The sequence below is a fragment of the Strongylocentrotus purpuratus genome, unplaced genomic scaffold (assembly GCF_000002235.5).
Source record: "Strongylocentrotus purpuratus isolate Spur 01 unplaced genomic scaffold, Spur_5.0 spur5_scaffold_5, whole genome shotgun sequence".
NCBI classification, from domain to species: Eukaryota; Metazoa; Echinodermata; class Echinoidea; order Camarodonta; family Strongylocentrotidae; genus Strongylocentrotus; species Strongylocentrotus purpuratus.
In genome coordinates this window covers 36,482,892-36,501,755 of record NW_022145611.1, presented here as the reverse complement: position 1 = coordinate 36,501,755, position 18,864 = coordinate 36,482,892, and the positions used below count along the sequence as shown (strand labels likewise).

General features: G+C 35.7%; 1 protein-coding gene across 2 annotated transcripts in view; it reads left to right on the top strand.

Moving 5' to 3' along the window:
• Window positions 1-164: 164 nt before the first annotated feature.
• LOC580217 (TOG array regulator of axonemal microtubules protein 1) overlaps window positions 165-18,864 on the top strand; it is a 55,308-nt gene continuing 36,608 nt past the window's right edge. The window contains exons 1-4 of one of the 2 annotated variants that reach the window (XM_030999675.1): window positions 165-2,375; window positions 13,440-13,572; window positions 15,532-15,678; window positions 18,679-18,726. In XM_030999675.1, coding sequence (XP_030855535.1) covers window positions 390-2,375; window positions 13,440-13,572; window positions 15,532-15,678; window positions 18,679-18,726 — 2,314 coding nt within the window. In that variant the 5' untranslated portion in view covers window positions 165-389. The remainder of the gene's footprint in view (window positions 2,376-13,439; window positions 13,573-15,531; window positions 15,679-18,678; window positions 18,727-18,864) is intronic. The other variant, XM_030999676.1, reaches the window with a different exon arrangement.

Below are 18,864 nucleotides of genomic sequence, written 5' to 3'. Positions count from 1 at the left end.
ATTATTATTATTAAAAAAAGTTGTGATTTTTTTATTTTTGTTAGTAGGTCTATAAAGTTTTTAATCTCTAAATTTTCCCAGCCACGAAAAGCTCTACATAGAGAAGAAACAGAAGAAAAACACAGCGCCATCTCTTGGTAAGAGTATTATAATATTGAGTCACGTGATTAACCACTATTCATCGCCATTTTTCGATTGCCATGTAAATTTCCGAATGTTTACGGTCTGCAAGACGCCGCCACTACCCAAGTTTTCGTTCCAGCCAAGGCTCAGCAGGTCTCAAAGCACTATGTAGTGGAATCGAAAGTATTTATCGATCGTTTGATATATATGTTATCATGAGTATTACATGAGAAAACGAAAATTAATGCAATTTGTCTACTGCTTCGATGGCCGGAACGGTTGCCAAGTTGCCTGTATACAACTTCGGGCAAGGTGAGCACCGCACGGTAATGAATGGGAGCGATGCGGACGAGTCCGGTGAGCGTGATGAGCGAGAAATGGATGATGATGATGACCTTTTCAGACAGTTGCAAGACAGCAGTTATGTCCAGCATAGGGAATATATTCTTGATGAACTTGTTTCTAAAGTCAGGAGGAATGGAGGTAAAGCTCCATTTAAAAATCCTCGTACACTTTTCAAGGGTCTTGCACTTGTTATGCGAGACCAGGAAAAGAATGTGCGACTCAAGTGCATTCAATTTATCATGGACTTGGTTCCAATTCTCAAGCAGGAGCTTGATGCCTGCATGATGCTCATCATGCTTGATCTGATATCAAGCTTTAGTGATGCAAAGGTATCAATACGGAAGGCTGCTGTTCAGACGCTGCATATGTACATGAAGCATACAACTAACATTGAGCAAATCTTCAACTCAATTGTGAAGTATGGGTTAGAAAATGAAGACCCCAAAATCAGAGCCGAAACAGCAGTTTCAATTCCTGTTCTTCTGACAGGGGAATTTGCAAACACTGACTTGTCAATTGTTACTCGTGCATTGGCTAGAAAGTTCACCGATGATACTGATTTGATGGTAACTGCAGGCGTATCTTTGGACAGAATCTGTTCTTTGGTTGGGGAAGCATCATTTAACTCGTACATAGACAGCTTGCCAGCAAGAATCAAAAGTGGTTATTGCAAAAGAACAGGGAGACCTGATCCTAGCCCAAGAATCCCCTCAGAAGGATATTCAACCTCAGGATCTCTAGATTGGAATTCCAACCGAACAACGGAACCTAAAACTGTCCCAGGTGACGAGCGTAGATCGAGGCCTAAGCCAAATGTTGAAAAACAGTTTGGAATTGTACCACAAGATGTGCTTGATCAATTGTCAGACCAAGAACACTGGACTGAGAGAGCATCTGGGGTACAGGAGCTCAAAGAAATAGTTGTGGAACTCAAGGACATATCACAGCTTACACCTCACATGATCAATTTCATCAGTTTCCTGTGCAACTTACTTGATGACTCCAATTTCAAAGTTAGCTTGCACACCTTGGAAATATTTCAAGAACTGGTTCTCAAGTTCAACCAAAACATTAAACCATTCGTTCGACACATAGTAAATGCTCTTTCAAAGCGCTTAGGAGACAACAAGACAGTTATTAGACAAGCAAACATGAAGGTGATGATGCAGCTTATGCAAAGTGTAGGACCCAAACCTGTAGTTCATGTAGTATCAGAGTTGAAGAACCAGCGGAAATCTGGAGTACGAGAGGAAGCTTTGAACATTGTGATTGCAGCTCTTCTGACATTTCCTAGTTATGACTTTGACCTGCCAGTCATTTGCCGAACACTGTCACAATGTCTAAATGATCAGAAGAGAAGGGTAAGGCAAGCAACGCTAGAACTGTTTGCTGCCCTGGCTCAAGCAATGGGACCAACTAGAATAGGTCCTCTCATTGATGCTGTAGATCAGATTGAAATGAAAACAGAAGAAGAAGGAGTCATGAAGGCAGTTCAAGCAAGACTGGCAAGGAGACAGCTACCCAGATTAAATGAGAATGGTTTAGTGGAGTATGCATCTCAGACACCATCGTCAGCAGCAGCTGCAGGCAGAACAGCATCATCAGCTGGTTATGATACTGAATGGATTTTGAAAGCTACAAGAAACTCAAGTGCAAAAGAAAGAGCCTTCACTGATCCTGGGATAGAGCTTTCCCAACCATCACCTACAAGAGCTAAACCACCCATGAGTAATGCTGCCAACCCTGATTCACAACCTCCTAAAAGGTTTCTGAGTGCAGGGAGAGGTCGCTCCAAACTACCATGGGAAGAAGTGAGAGATGCAAGGGCTGGAGAGGATAAGGAAGATGGAGCTGGACAGAAGACCACAGGCAAAGGCAGAGTGCAAATAAACAGTGCTCCAACTCAGGTAAAGAATCTATTAAATTCTTCCTATTATTGTCATGATTCTTAAAGGTGTTTGGAGATGAACGTTTTAAGATTCTTTACCGGTAAAAACAATCTGAAGAGTTTTCTTTAATGTAAGTGATTATCATTTTATGTTTGGCAAACTTGTGCAAAACAAGTTTTTGATGACCACCCATTATGAAAGTATATTTTGTGGAGAAATATTTTACCTGATCCTTTTTTGTGTTCTTGTCACTTTCACATTTTGAAATGATTTTGTGACATATCTTCAAAGACTACAAATAATTCCAGTAAACCAGGACTCCATAAAATCCTAATTCCAAAATCTGTGTCAAGTTCTCTGTTTGAATTTTTTTCCTCCATTTTAGGGATCCTTCTTAGTGTCAAGCCGTGTGTATGTTTTGTGATGGTCCTGAGATCTATGTTGGCGACATTTTTCAACTTTCAATATATCTTTTGTGCAATTTTACTTTTTAAAACATTCATTGGTTAAGGGAAACTGGTACAGACTACAGAGTGCCAAAGACACAGTTAAAAAAATTGTATTCTTTTTCATGTACTTGGAAAACCATTTGCTTTGATTATATTTTTTAATAATGTACATGTACAAATGTACATGTAAATGTGCAGAATTTTTGTGTACATTTGTACCTTTATTTTGGTCTCTTCATCTTAATGGATGTTTCTTATATCAAGGGTAAGAACATCCAAGATTTTACCCTGAAATTTCATCTTAAAATTTACAGTATGTAAAATACCAAATGGATGACGCCTACAGTTTGCAATGTACAACATGTTTGGATTATACGTTTAAAGGTACTACTGTATGTCCCATTTGCAGGCCCAAAAAAAAGAAAAGGTTAAATTCCAATGGCATTTGAAATAAGGCTGTGCACAACAGTGTAATGAGGTACCCGAGTACACTCCCAGGGTCACAAGCCAATACTTGAATATTCGGACGCCATGTTTTTAAATAATTTTTTTTATTTTGTTTATTTTTTTATTAATTTTTTTTGCCACCACCATACCACTAGCAGTACTATCCCATGTCCGTCTCCGAAAACGCATGCAATTTTACCTCGAGTTGCAGTTGAAGGCGCTGATTATTTAATAACATTAAACAATGCTGTTTTAAAAACCAAAGATGGCAGAATAATCCATTTTCCTCAGAGTACAAACAGAAATCCGGACATTTGGTCCCAGTTTCTGAGTGGTGAGTTTGACAGTGCTTGAGTTGGGAAACATTTTTACCGACAGTACTATGCCAGCGGCCGCCGCTCTCCCAAATTCATCAATATTCTTATAATTTACCGGAAGTTTAGCTCAAAAAGTGATCGCGGGCAGATTTGGTGTTCGATATATACCCTTACCACAATGTACAGTGTAATGCGAAACTGCATGAAATGGAAAACAAAATGGCGGCTTCGGATGGATGTTCACGTCAGCTCCGTTAAACGGTCCCTTCCTTTACTTTTGCAATGCATTGGCACGAACTTACATGTAGATCAAGATCTATCGGCAAATGTTGTGTTAGGACGTTTTTTTTTGTCTTCATGTCAACAATGCAAGATAAAATTGTCGGTAAGAAATGTCCTGTACCATAGTGATATAGTTATTTTACCGTTCCCAGTCCCATATGTGCAAATTCGTGCTGGTTTTGACTTTTTAAAAAATTTTTTTTTTTACTCTTTCGCCGTGAAGGCCGCACCCGACTTTTTGATATTTTCTTTTCCAAAAATACTGCGGCCTTTACGCCGGCAAATACCGTACATCACTGGACCTCTTGGAAGAACAAAACCATTACATTTGGCAACATTGTTCAGATAAGAGATAGTGGTGCTAAGGTAGTGACTTCAATGCTAGATGTACAATTAAAGATAATCTGAAAAATTGAGTGAAAACAGACCATTATTATTAAAGGTATTAATACAAAGATTTGGTAAGGGGTCATGAATTTGGTTCAAAGGAACATATTGGAAGCATATGCGATCCTACAATATTCAGTGATCGTTGTCCCAGTTGAAATCGAGTCTAGAGTTATGAAATTGTAAATAATAATCTCTTTATGTTGTATATCTCCCTCTCAAGGTCAATATATTAACTATAATACATTGTTTCTTGACTAAAATCGACCTATTGGCTATTCCCATTTAGAAATGATATATCACAACTGCATATTCTGAGATTTGCATGGTCGCAACTACCATAGTATGGCCGTAGGCGCTATTTGAAATTCATCAAAATTTACCGGGAGCACCAGTAAATTTTTATATTCAATTTTTCTCGAAAGCAGAAGTGTTTTACGGGCTATTTTTTTTAGTGATTATAATACATGTACATCCACAGGGGCATCCAAATATATCAAAATTGTAAAGAATTACTATCCACCCAATTTTCAAAATTTCCCAAAACTTTGTATTACCTTTAAAGGTACTATGTCCCATTTGCAGGCAAAAAAAAATGAAAAAGTTAAATTCCGACTGCATTTGAAGGATCATAATATATATAGAACTTCCCTAAAAAAAGGTGGGGCTTGAAAATGTCTTCAAGTGGGAAAATAATGACTATTAGTTGTCAAATCGACTTTAGGGCTATAGAGCCCAAAAGTAATAGTCTTGATTTTCAGACAATTGTACCCAATGGTCATACGTTTTATGCTGCGCAAAGATTCAATCAGTTTAATCTTGGCCATCACAAGAAGTGGGTTATTGATGTAAACAAATGCTCATGTACCCTTTACAACTCTTTTCATGTATGTTATTACCAAAGAAGGAAAAAATCCAGTCAGTCACTCAATAGTGTCTGACAGTGAAGTCTAGCAAGTAAACGGATTTCCTTGCATAATTTGAATATGAGGACACTGCTAACGTTTAAATTTCACAGATAGGACACACATGACATATTCATAATTCCTGCAAAGTTCTACAGAATTTGAGGTTGGCTGCAAAAGGGACATAGTACCTTTAATGATACAAATTGGGAAAAATTGATCTGATTGATTCCTTAATTCTCCCAACTATATTATTACAATTTAATTACATTTTAGGTGAATGTAAATCGTCACAAAGCAATAAATTGGCTCTACATACCATTCCAGACATTTAAGTGTTGACAGATTTTTTAATAGCCCATTTATGTCTTTTTTTTCATGGAAAAACGGTTGGGAAAATTCAAAAATGGTTGGGGGAATTTACTGTTAATCACTGTTAGAGGGTGTTGCACAGTGACACCTTCAAAGAAAACCATAGATATCTTTGTGGTTTGAGAATTTTTCCAGGATTTTTTGCATGTCTGAGGGTTAGTACAGTAGAAGGAATATAATAAGTAACATTTTATACAAAAATTTAGCAATTTTTTCATAAACCTTCTACAATGTTACCGAGACACTTTAATCATGGCTCTGAAGTCTGAATAGAGCTATCCATTCATATTGTTTATGTTCATAAAAGTTATGTCTGTACATGTACGTTACATGTAAATGTTTTTTATACAGAAAATAAAACCAAACCAAACCAAACCAAACATGTTTATATAATACTTAGAAACATCAATACAAATCTGAAGAAAAGATAATATTTAATACTGAAAAATATTTTTGATGAGATCATTAGAAAATAAGAAGAAATTTCCAGAAAGTTTTTTGGTGAAGGTCAACATTAAGTAGTAGTGCGAGAATGATGATATATTCTGCAATGCAATTAATTACAATTCTACATTCCACATTTACAGTAAATTCAAGTTTCTGTGAAAAAAAGAAAAGAAACGAATGATGTGAAAATATTTGTACATACCAGTATATTGGTCATGCTGTTGCAATGAGTCTTTCACATGTACAAGATGTCATGTGGGAATAAAGCTTTCCGTGCTACTTTGAATGCATTTAATTAATGACATGATCCACTAATTCAGTGAATCAATTTTACACTCATGCTACCAGTATACATGTGTATACAAAATCATCATTTCAAGTTTCTCTAAAGTTTGAGAGCCCCTATTTCGCCAAAAATTTTATGGCAAAATTTCACTTAAATCGTATCATATACATGTAATGTGAAAGAGGACACACTTCTTCCCCAAAAATGAGTTTGGAGACAAATATTGATGAAAAAATACATAATTTAGGTTTTGTGTTGTAGGCAGAAAACCTATATTTTGTATTCTTTCATCAATATTTGACTTCACACACATTTGTTTTTGAAAATCCTTGCAGAAATATGTCTTAAATCAAAATGACATCCTCTTTCACATCATGATACAATTTAAGTGAAATTTTGCCATCAAATTTGTGGGACTTCCAAGTTCCAACACTTTGGAGGGGCTTTAAAGCATCAAACATCACCTAGGGTTTCTCAAGTTTTAGTTTTAAAAAGGTTACAGCCTTAAATTGATACAGGGATTTTTAAAAATATCTAGTGCAAAGTTTACATCTATAAAGGTAAAGATCATTTTATTTAATCAAATCCATGATCACTCATTGCCCATCACTATTTTGACCACCTGGTTTCCATGTACATGTACCTTTATCAGAAAGTCTTACATTTGTGAGAAGTCAACTCTTTAATAAAATTTGAACATCTTGAAAATGTTTTGTTTAGTATGAATTTGGGAAAGATAAATACTTACTAAAAATATGGGGAAAACTCTTGTTTCATACCTGCCATCCAAAATGAGATGTTAAATTGAACCTGTAATTCTTCTTAAACCATATTTGCAGGCGTAAAGGCCGCAGTATTTTTGGAAGAGAAAATATAAAAAAGTCGGGGTGCGGCCTTTGCGGCGAAACCATGAAAGACAGCAGGAATTTGTACATATACAGTAGGACAACAATGAAAGGTGATGGACATTTCTAGAATAACTGTCTAGAATAACACATGTCAATCTCGTAAATAAAATTCATAACTTACCAACCAAACTCTACTGGTAGAGCTAGATTTAAGTTTTTGCCATAGCTAAAGCAATCTCAATTTTCTCAGCTCGCGCAAGCAAAGCTATGGCGCAATCTCAATCTTCTCAGCTAACGCGAGCAAAGATATGGCGCAATACACAAGAGAAGCAATACATAAGAGAAAGCTGCAGAAGAAAACATCAGAGTCTGGATAGCCGAGCGGTCTAAGGCAGTGGTTTCGGGTCCCAAACTACATTTGTACACAAGAGTTCGAATCCCGGAAATCGACTAAATGTTGTTGTTGTTTTTTTTTTTAATGTCAAAATCGGGGGTGCGGCCTTATCACCGGCAAATACGGTAGTACAATTTAGGCAAATATATTGTTTTTGGGGTATATGTGAAATAAGTAATGAGAGCCAAGTTGCTGTCTTTACTTCTTGTTTTTTTACACACTTCATATGATTTTATAGTCAATTGCATTTGAAAATAATTCACCATGGTAACTCTTGCTAAAAGTCTCTTTGGGAGTCTATTAACAATGATCAAGAATTGCTTTCCATCACAGAAAGAGCAGCGGAGGTTGAGATTTATCGTCTTGGCCTTTGTGTTTGACTGCTCAAATCGACTTCCCATTTAGATAGTCATGTCGAACTTGCGGGCATTCCGGCTTTAGGTCTTCATCGTTTTAATTAAAGCCGTGGAGTCTGGCCAAATGTAACCAGAGTAGTCCAGTATTTCATGCACCCTTCACAGTTCGTTTAATTTCTCGGCTGCTTGTTGACTGGTAATTCTCTGACAGTGCTCTAAATCTTGCCGAAAGCTGGAAAGCCTTTTTGCTGTTTGCAGGATTTATTTACATCTTCATATGTAATAGATAGTTCATGGCTGCAGTATAGTGAGATGAACATGTATCAACCTTCCTTGCAAATGTCGGTTCTCTTGTCGTGATTTGACGTGTTTCCGCATGCACGAGTTTTGACAGAAAGCACTCGGCCTGAAGGGTTGTATTTCTCAAGCTTGATTCTCAAAAGTTGTTACTGGCCTGCATGTTGTAAACAAAGAACCCAGTGTAAATCATTATTTGAAATTAAAGTTTAATTATGGAAAACGAAATATTATAAGATAGCAATAATCTGAATGCAACATATTTATTTGGGAAGTGGCTGTACAGTATATGTGCACATAATTATTTATAACATACAGTATGTTAAGAATAATTGTGGCACTTTATTGATTGAATTAAGGCAGTTATTATAATGAAGCTCATATTCATTTATTTAAAAAAAGTGATACCCCCAAAATACTGTATTTGCTATTTGCAAAGGGATAAATATTTACATATTTAGCTGTGCCCTCCACTACAGGCTTTGTACTCTATATCTACTGGTATTCAAAATCAATGATCAATACAATGACTGTAATCTATTAAAGATGCATGTACACGTAGACAGACATGCATTTTTCAAGAAGAAATGGTAAAAGAAAGAAGAATCATCACTCAGAGGTAATTACGCATACATGTAATATAATTTTGTAGCTCAATGCACACATTATAATCATATTTCACAACTGTTCAATAACTGCTTCTTTCTTTTACACAAATTTCCAAGAACTCACTTGTTGCAAGTGTACCTGCGTAGGCGTAAATGACGTTAACACTTTTATATTCCAAACCTTTGTCTTTTCATTAGCTCATTATTAATTTTGATCGCGAATAGAAGAAAAATAGCCAGTGCTAATGGGTGTTTATTCTCTCACTTTCCCTGAGCTGCCTGCATACATGCCCTATTCTACCACCATTCTATCAAGGACATCTTCACAGCCTGCGAGAAACGTCTGCACAGAGATAATATAGAAGGTGCAGAAAACTGGCGATACGAGAGACAGTCAGCACATTATGAATATTTAATGAGAATTGATTACTCTCTGCTCTCCCTCTCTCTCTCTATTTTCCTCTTTTCTTTGTGCTTCATTGGTTCCTTGGTGAATGAAGGAGTGGCTACTTGTATACCAGCCTCAATGCCCTTGTTTGGGTCGATGGAAGCCACAAGAGGTTAATACCACAGGTTAATACCTGTAGAATGTAAAGCCAAATTGAAACAAGGCAATGTTTCATGAAGCAATCAGAAATTGTTGCTTTTACAAAGGTTTATTCTTTTAATCTAAAAAGAAAGAATACATTGGATGTCTTCAATATATTGTTAGTCAACAATTGAACATCTTTTTCATCTTTAATGTATCCCTGTGATTCCTGGATTTTAAAGTTCATAACATTTTGCAGGCTTGCTCAATTTACAGTTTGTCCTGTACTTCTAAAAAACACACAACAAAAAACAAAAGGAATGCCACTGAATAATGAAATACATGTAAATAGCTCTCAGAAATGCTTCATACAGTGTACACAATATTCTAAAAGAAGCATAGATTATTGTACTTCACCTTGATATTTCTCTAGAACTTCTCTAGAACTGAGCATAAATAATGTGCAGCTCCATCTGTTGAACTAGTATGTTAATATTTGAACATTCATTTGTGACAGCGTAACTATGGTTCCCTATTGGCCTCATGTTCGCTCCTTCCACAGGCGTCAAGTCAATAATCAGTATCAACAAATGGAAACATATCCAGCAGACATTTTCTGGACTAGGCTTTTTATTTGTACACCTGTCTTTCAGGTTTGAGGATTACCCAATTACCCCATAGTAGGTCCATCGCACACACCGGCTAAGAATAGGTACCTGGACAACAGTAAACAAAGCGCGACCTTTGCTACTACATTCTCATGAGCTTGTACAAATGAATCATTTCATTGTATTCTATGTACCCTTTTTCTTCTATAAGATCTAGAAGTTTGCCAACTGTGAAGTGGTCTTCCCTGCTCCCGAACACCAAGTAAATATGTGTGAAGATGCTCTAAAAGAAACTAAATACACTGTAAATGTCACCTACATAGAATCTCTACAAGGAGATTTTGTTTAATGTTACAAGGCAAATACTGTTCCTGTTGTCAGATACATTGTTGTACGCAAGTGCGTGCTGCTTCTCAAATACGTGTTCATTGGAAATTTTCACAAATTCGCTCTTATTAAAGATTCAAAGGAATCTCTTGGCCTATTTGGAAGACATGATATTCTTGGCATTTTCATATTTAAAAAAAAAAAAGTAGACTAACAGACTAGAAAAAAATAACGGAGCTTGAAATAGTTATAACTGTAACAGGAGTCTGAGGAGATAAAACAGGCAAGTTCAAGGAGATGAAAATGAGATAATATTAAATACAAGAGAGTACACTTTAATTATCAGTATCACAAAGAAATTTACAATGTATCTGTCCATCATATAACAGGCTGTAAAGAAAAGTTACATGTAGACCATATTTACTATCACTAGCTCCAGCTTAGTACTAGAAGACCTGTAGTATATGCTTGCAGTATTTCCAATAGACCTGTATTGTAGTCTAAAAACGATTTTAACAAACAAATCAATGTTATTTATTAATTTATTTGTGGAAGCTCCTTTGATATTGTAAAATATGTTTTAATAACATCTTCTTAGTTTTTTTTTCTTCAGCAAAGTTCTTTTAGAGCTTCCTAGAGTTGAATTGCTTTTCATACCAGTGTATTTGTTTTACTATCATATTGAGCATCTAAGGCATTCAAGGAATTTCCATATGCCAGCAAGACATTTACCACACACCTGGGTCTAGAGAGATAACTGGAGATAAAATACTTCAATACTTCATTTCAGGCTATGAGGGATGGTGTTCAAAGACAGGACTACACCAGTACAAAACCAATTAACTACATTTTATAGAACTTTGAATACAATACCATTCCTTCAAAAACCACTTCAGATTCAAAAGGCAAACTTACCGTACAATAAGGCCTGTCCTCATCAGCTCGAGTTTGCCAAATAACCCGCTATTTTCAGACTCGGGATATTATCCCGAAGCTCGAAATTGCGTCTTCACCAGACGATACACTCATCACAAACAAGCTAGGACTGGCGCAAATTAGCCCGCTATTTCCCAAATATTTTGGAAACAGGACCAACATTTCTAGGGAAATTTTCTCAACCAAATATCCAGCTAATTACAACTGTGCGCTGATGAAGACGCAAATTAACTGATTAATTTGCGATCGCGATAGTTAAAATAGCAGGTTATTTGGCAAACTCAAGCTAATGATGACAGGCCTTATATGTACAGTACAAGCCCTAAGTTTTTACAACAAATTTTCAACAACTGTTGGGTAACCAGATCTGGTGCTGAAGCACGACCAGACTTTTCTCTGAATATGAGACTTTCCCTTTGGTCATTTTATGTGTGCACTTAATTGGCCTACATCTTCAGGCAGATCTGCACCTAATTGAACTCTATATACATTTAAATTGAAGTCTTGCTGAGGGTGCTTTGATGTCGTGTGGAGATAACATCTCGTCCCCTACCTCAACATGTACACGTAGTAATAAAGTTTGACTCTTGGTCTTGCGCAATGAATGGAGAAACAAAAGACAAAATGGGAAATAGAGGTTAGATACGGAGAAAAGGTTTATTGGTGTGGAAAAGGGAGAATAAGAGATTTGGGTAGAGCTATGGACTGCATGGAGGAAAGGAAACGACCTGACAAAGATATTGATTTTGAAGCTAATCAAGTTATGAAACTAGCCATTCGGTTATTATGAATCTGATGGCATTGCTAATGTGAGTCAATATGAACACCTCCAGAGATAAAGCAATTATGAGCCTGACTTTAATTATGCTTATTCATCCAGTCGTAGACGTAAAGAATTCATGCTATTACCTTTCCTACGTCAATCTTTCCCGGCAAGGTTATCTGCCGAGCTGCTCTCTGGCTCTTCGCCCGACCATCTCTCATTTTAAATTGGGATGTTGAAGTGGAAGGTCGGTGATATTGATCATAATCGAACATGATATATGGGTCAGGTTGTTACTTGTATAGAATGAGAGTTCTCTCCTTGAATCAAGCTTCAAGAACACTGGCGGCAATTACTCACTGCTCCAGCCTCATAGAATGCATGTATGTGCGCTGAGTGGCATGCACGTTCCAATAAATGTTCAGGATGAAAATGTGCAATTTTTTATGCAAAAGCTGTCATTGAATACACGTACAATGTATGTCTATCCTACCTGACTTAGACAGTTCGAAATCAATAACATGTCTGTAATGTTTTTAGTCTCTGAGTACTTGCATAACCTAGGGTGCATTCTAACTTTGTAATTTCTAAAAAAATTGTATAAACTTTGGAACCACAAATTTAGACAAGTAGAAATATTTCACAACATATGGATAGGAAAATTATAATGGCAGACACTCTCACAATATCAAACTTTCACAGAGTGCAAATTTCGGAGTTGTGATTCAATAATTTCAACCTATAGCAGTCTGTGCAGTTTCATACATGGAAAAATATCTTGTTTTACAGGAGACAGTGAAAGGGATTCAAATTTGGCTCATGAGGATCCCACAATACACCCCAGCAAGAGACATTGAAATTTCTCCCCCAGATGTTTATTTTTTTCATCAGATCTCAACATTTTGCAATGGTGTTAAAATAATAATAATAATAATAATAATCTGAATTAATATAGCATTCAATACGAAATACCATCTTTAACGGTTTACAGATATTATTAACCCGGTCAATGTATTAATTCACGTCCAATGTGCACCATCTCCACTCCCTGGGGAGTATTCCTACTATATGGTAAATGTGAGGTCATATGCTAATTACTAACACAAGGGCTTTCACCGTCCTACCATGTCCCCATTTCTCTTCTACATGTACTGTATGCATGGAGTGACAAATATAGATTAATGCCTTGCCAAAGGACATAAGTGTCATGTCGGGATCGAACCTTCCATCTTTGAATTTCAATTCAAGTGCTTTAACCACTCAACTCCGACACCTTCTAAACCATCTTTGAGTTTGATTCAAATGTGTTATGAAGTATGTAAGTATGTATGCAAGTCATGATAAGCTTAGTAAATAATGAGTACCATAAATTGAACTTTGAGCCTCTGAACATTCATGTTCCATTGGATTTCACCCTTTATCCAAGATGATTTTTACCAAAGTTGCAGAAAATATATACATGTATATGTAGCAATGTGTTCTGAAATAATGATTTGAATGATTTTTATCTTCTCTGCTTCTCAGAAACGTGAGGAGCCTGGGATAAGACGACCGCCTATCAAAGCTCGAAATACATGGAACGGAGGGGAAGATGTGTGGGACAATGCTAGACGTAGTCACAACAACCTTACTGATATGGGATCTGACCAAGGTTCAGGTAAACACCTTTTATTCACATCAGTATAAAATGATTTTATAACTAGAGATATGTAACACTCAAATATAAAGATTTTTTGTCCTGCAGCATGAATATTCTTTAAATAAATTCAATGATGCCCTACTCAATTCGAACCATAGAAAATCTGTCAGTGTTCCTCTATATACATGTATGTCCCTCAAAAAGAAAACCTGATTCATAAAAAAGTGATATTTAGAATTTTTTTTGTGCAAAACAAATTTAACATTTCAATATGTTGACAGAAAGAACTCAAGTTTATCTTAAATCATAGTTTTCATAAGTAATAAATTGTCCATTAATTTATAGAGATTCCCTTATTTGATTTTGATTTTGATAATTTTTCACAAATTTCATTATTCTGTCTTTTCTCAAAATAGGTATACACATTTTATAAGTTTTTACCCCAATTCCATGGAGACAGTTTACTGTCAATATTTGGTTTGCCTTTAAAAAAAAGTGAAATGAGTGATCAATTATTTTGTCTCCTCTCTTTGGATAAAAGAAATATAGGAGCTAATGGGCTTACATGAAACTTCCCACTTAGAAGGAGTTTGCACACTGCAAATCCATTTTTTATGATACACTTACCATAATTGGTGTATTCGAAACATGGAGCAAACAATTTGCACATCGTTGACAGGCCACTTCACACACTCAAGAGACTATAATCTGTTTTCATTTTGAGCTCCAGAGGATTGTAACATCAGCAATAATGAGTTTTTACAAAGATGTAGCTCCCTAATTAGCTCCAACTTAAAGCAAGGACTACACAAACAGTGTATGTCATTGTCATACTCTACATGTGTAGACCTTTTGTCTCCTGCCATCTAAAGGGCAATATAACCCTCGTAATAAGTTCATTTATATGAAGCAGAAAAATAAGATAAACAGAATGGCCAAAGTTTGACATAAATCAGACCAATAATAAGAAAGTTATGAATGTTTGAAATATGAGATCACTAAGTCAGTCAGTGGATTGTATCACAATATGTTACAGTCTAGAGTAACATTATAATGCTGTCTGATGTCAAAAAAGAACAGCTAGGTTTGTTTGTGTGTGTCTTCTTAGATCAAGATTGATTTAAAGCTTGCATGATCTTGATCTTCGGAGTGGTTGCTACAATGACCGTGTCAGACACATTGCCCAGGGGTGCGAGATAAGACTCTTGTAGCGTGTCCCCACTTTATACAATTATATAATAACAATTAACATTGATTAAAAGAATGAGCTTGGTTTTGTTGCTCTGTTCGGCAGCAGTTTGATGATATGGAATCCTGTGGCACATTACTCACAAGAGCTCTAACAAGCCAAGCTTATACATAGCCTATGATAAGTAATTTTGAGCAGCTAGGTAGGTGATATGAATTATCAATTTATCAATATCTGACAAGTCAAATTACAGAGGGTTCATATCTGCTGACACAATGACATACAATGTACAGACATGCTCCAGTTGAAGATATTGATGCAATATACATAAACAATATTTCTTTTCAAGCCTGACATTCTTGTCATTTCCATTTAACCACCCCTTTCTATTTAACCACCCCTTTCTAACTATTATGACATGGACATGACTTTTTATACCACAACAATATATATGCAAGATACTCTTAGATGTTGAATGCAGAGTTAATTTATATAGGAGATGAATTGGAAGGCTTCATTTTCATTTTTCCATCTGCATGCAATCTCTTCCCATTTTTATTGATCTCATTTTTTTGTTCATAGCGAGTGTCATGTTTTTCTCTGTTTCTCGTGTTTATGCATGCAAATATTCAATTTGAAGGGTGCATTGGAATATTTTTTTTTTGGCATTTCCTCTATTCTAGCATCTCCTTTTTTGGGGTTTTGAGTGAATTTCTTGTTTTCTGCAAAATCATGGCTTTCCACTCAGCATCTCCATCTCTCTATCTCATGTTAATGTCCGCTCTTAGGTTCAGCTTCTAGTGGATCGTACCGTCAGATCCATCTTGACAAACTCAAGAGAGCATCTCTAAATACCTACCCTGGGAGGGGGCGAGGTAGCTGGGAGGATGAGCCTCACGCATCAGGAAGCCACAGTGCACCAGTCACAGAGAGAGGTATGTGGATCTTACATTTTGTGGCAACCTCCTTCTGTTGTGAATTAAAGTAAACAGTTTTATAACTAAATTCATCATAATTTTAATTTCAGTACACTCATTTTGTTGAATATTTGTACTATGGACCTTTCTTGTGTATGGTGTGTGTATGTGTTGTGTATGCTTGTGCCATATGTTATGAGATTAATAACGTTGAGTTTTTGGTTTTATTTTTGTAGTTGCTAAATAGGCCTGTCCTCATCAGATGAAGATTGCCAAATATCCCGCTATTTCAATTATCCTGATCGCGAATTATCCAGTTAATTTGCATCTTCATCAGCCCGAAGTTGCAATTAGCGGGATATTTGGTCAAGATAATCATCCCAAGATATCTTGGGCTAGTTGGCAAAATCTCCCGCTATTTGTTCGGTGCGTCTTCACCAGCCTGAAGATTCGCACTATGAGCAAAATATCTCGAGCTAATTTCCCGCTCGAGTTTCAAGTTTGGATGTAGAGTCTCAAGCTGATGAAGACGTGATTTGTAACTTCAGGATTATTTCCCAAATCAGAAATAGCGGGCTATTTGGCAATCTCAAGCTGATGAAAACATATCTAATGAGGTTAGAAGATTATTTCAATTTCTATTGCAATGTCAATTAGAGTAAGCTGGCAATTGACCCTTCAAACAAGCTTTTATTCTCCTCCTTTCAAAACATGTAATACAATATTAATTCAATTTGAAAAGTGATACTGATATTCTAATATCGCTCTATGTGATTGTGACTTCCGTACATGTATTCTGGTAAACATGTTGTTCAAAAATAAGAAAAGGCAAAAAGTTCCAATAAGCCCCTCTTTTATATCTTTGATATCTTTAAAAAAGATTAATAAACTCTTTGTTGGAAAGGTTCTTCTGGCAGGCACCAATGCCCTGTAATCAATGCAAATCAATTCAAGAGCAGGCAGATTCAATAGGCCATTTTTGCGCCCAGAGGCTTAGACTGATTTATAAACATAGGTTTAGAATGCAAGCCTATGGCTATGGTGTTGGGTGGCTGGAAAAATGAATTTCATAATTGTGTTAGAGACCCAGCGATAAAAAAAAGTGGCTTTTACCAAGTAACGTGATGACGGACAGTTGAAGAGAATTTCTTGAAAGCCAAGGCGAGAAAACAAGATTATTTCTTTGAGAATATGGTAAAGGGTTTATACACATGTAGCTCACACAATCGTTTCTCAGTTATAGAAGGCTACAGTTGTAGTTGCTGACTTTTGAATACATGTATATTGCAATGAATTCTATATACAAAAGGTACATGTACATGTGGTAAATTTTTAGTTCTTGTTGTACAAGGTACTGTAGTTGGATTTGCTTTTTTTAGTGTGTTCGTACATACATGTAGCAGTATTTATTGCCGTAAAATATAGATGATGGAAATATAAAAGATTATGAAATATCCATCAGACATTGTTGCTATTCAAAATAAGTGGATACATTTACCGGTATTTTGTTCTCAAAACTCATGTATATTAAAAAAAAAATATATAAACTAAAATTTGAGTTGCCTATTATAAGAAATATAAAGATATATTAGATATCTATCCTATCCCAAAGAGATGTACATGTACATAATTACGAATATGGATGGAAATAAATTGGAAAGCATTTCTTAAGGGGAAAACAAAAATCTGATCCAAATTCTCAACAAGAGCATGATTTCACGCAAGTCTTGACTACAGGCTACACGTACATGTATTATATTCTGAAAAGATGGCAGCTGGAAATGACAGAGGATCATGTTATGTGCCTGGAATTTTTTTAGGGAAAATTTGTCAATATTGTGCAGTGTGCAAGCAATTTTATAATAATATAGTTTTTGTTGTTATTTTTTTGTTCAGAAATACTTGAAAAATATTCAAGCAAAAATTGAATTTGAAGAAAAAAAAGGAACACAGCAAACATAATCAAGAAATATTGTGATCCCTTTTCAGAAATAAATTATAGTGATAAAGTTCAAGCCTATGTACGCTTTTGGCCAGTCCCTCAAAGTCATTAATTTAGTTCTATCCTAAAGTGGGACACAGATAATAAGCGCTTGCACACTAGGTGATGTGGTATAGAAAGAATTCCTGCTCATGCTCTTACCTGTTTTGTTTTGTTCAGTTTTTCTTTTTGTTATGTATGTCAAATTTTTATGTGGTAGATTTCAAGGAAAACATACAATCTCGAATCATTATGGAGTACTGTATTTTTCTATTATTTGCAACTCACTGCAGCCATATGCATACTGCACTCTGCCTCTAAGGAGCAATATATTTAAAATCAATTGGTTTTGGATTGAGAGGGGTCCCTGGCTTCAGATGGTTGGGTTGTTTTTCACTTGAACCAACCTTCTGTGCTGTCAGGAATCGACCGGGATCGAATTGAGCAAATTTATTGAATGAATTCAGTTCCGATGGTTGTGGATGTGGCTTGTTTGTTGGGCTATTGCTTTGTATTGGATAATGATGAATGTGGTAATATTCAGAGCAACAGTATGATTTAAGAGTGGCGAAGTGCAGCGATTGTTTTATGATGTACTGTGTTGTGCTGCTGCCTAAAAATAAAAATGCATACTGTGCACTAGACAAGCTTAATAAATTTACCATCATCGTTAACTGTAAAAAAGTTTGTTGCTTTACTGACATGATTAAAATGTATATTTGCATAAAACTTGCTTTTCAAACAGAGTGATGTTTATTATTTTTTATTCATTCATAAACTAGCAATTTAACTCATTGGATGTCAAATGTTTTTACTTATATAAAATTAAAGTTAACAACATGTGCAGTTGTGAGTTTATCATGCTATTTTTTGTTCAGCTTCAATAATATTTAATGTGCAGATAATGTGTTTTTCCTAATTCAGTCAATGTTAACAAAAGTCAAAATATAAAATTGGACGTGTTCAGTTTCAGAGATAACATTGATCAACCAAATTTAACATGGCATTTTTTATTGACACTTTTTTGTTCCCAGCAGACCTGAATCTTTGGAAAACTTTTTCTTTTGATGGAGATAATATATTTGGTAAATTGAGTGTTTTCTTTATAATCTGAACTCACTCTCTATTATCTGAACTATACTGTAGCTATCCCTAAATATGACTGTACCACTGGTCTATTTAATCTAACAGATTATATTACTTTCTCTTGTGTCTTATGAAAG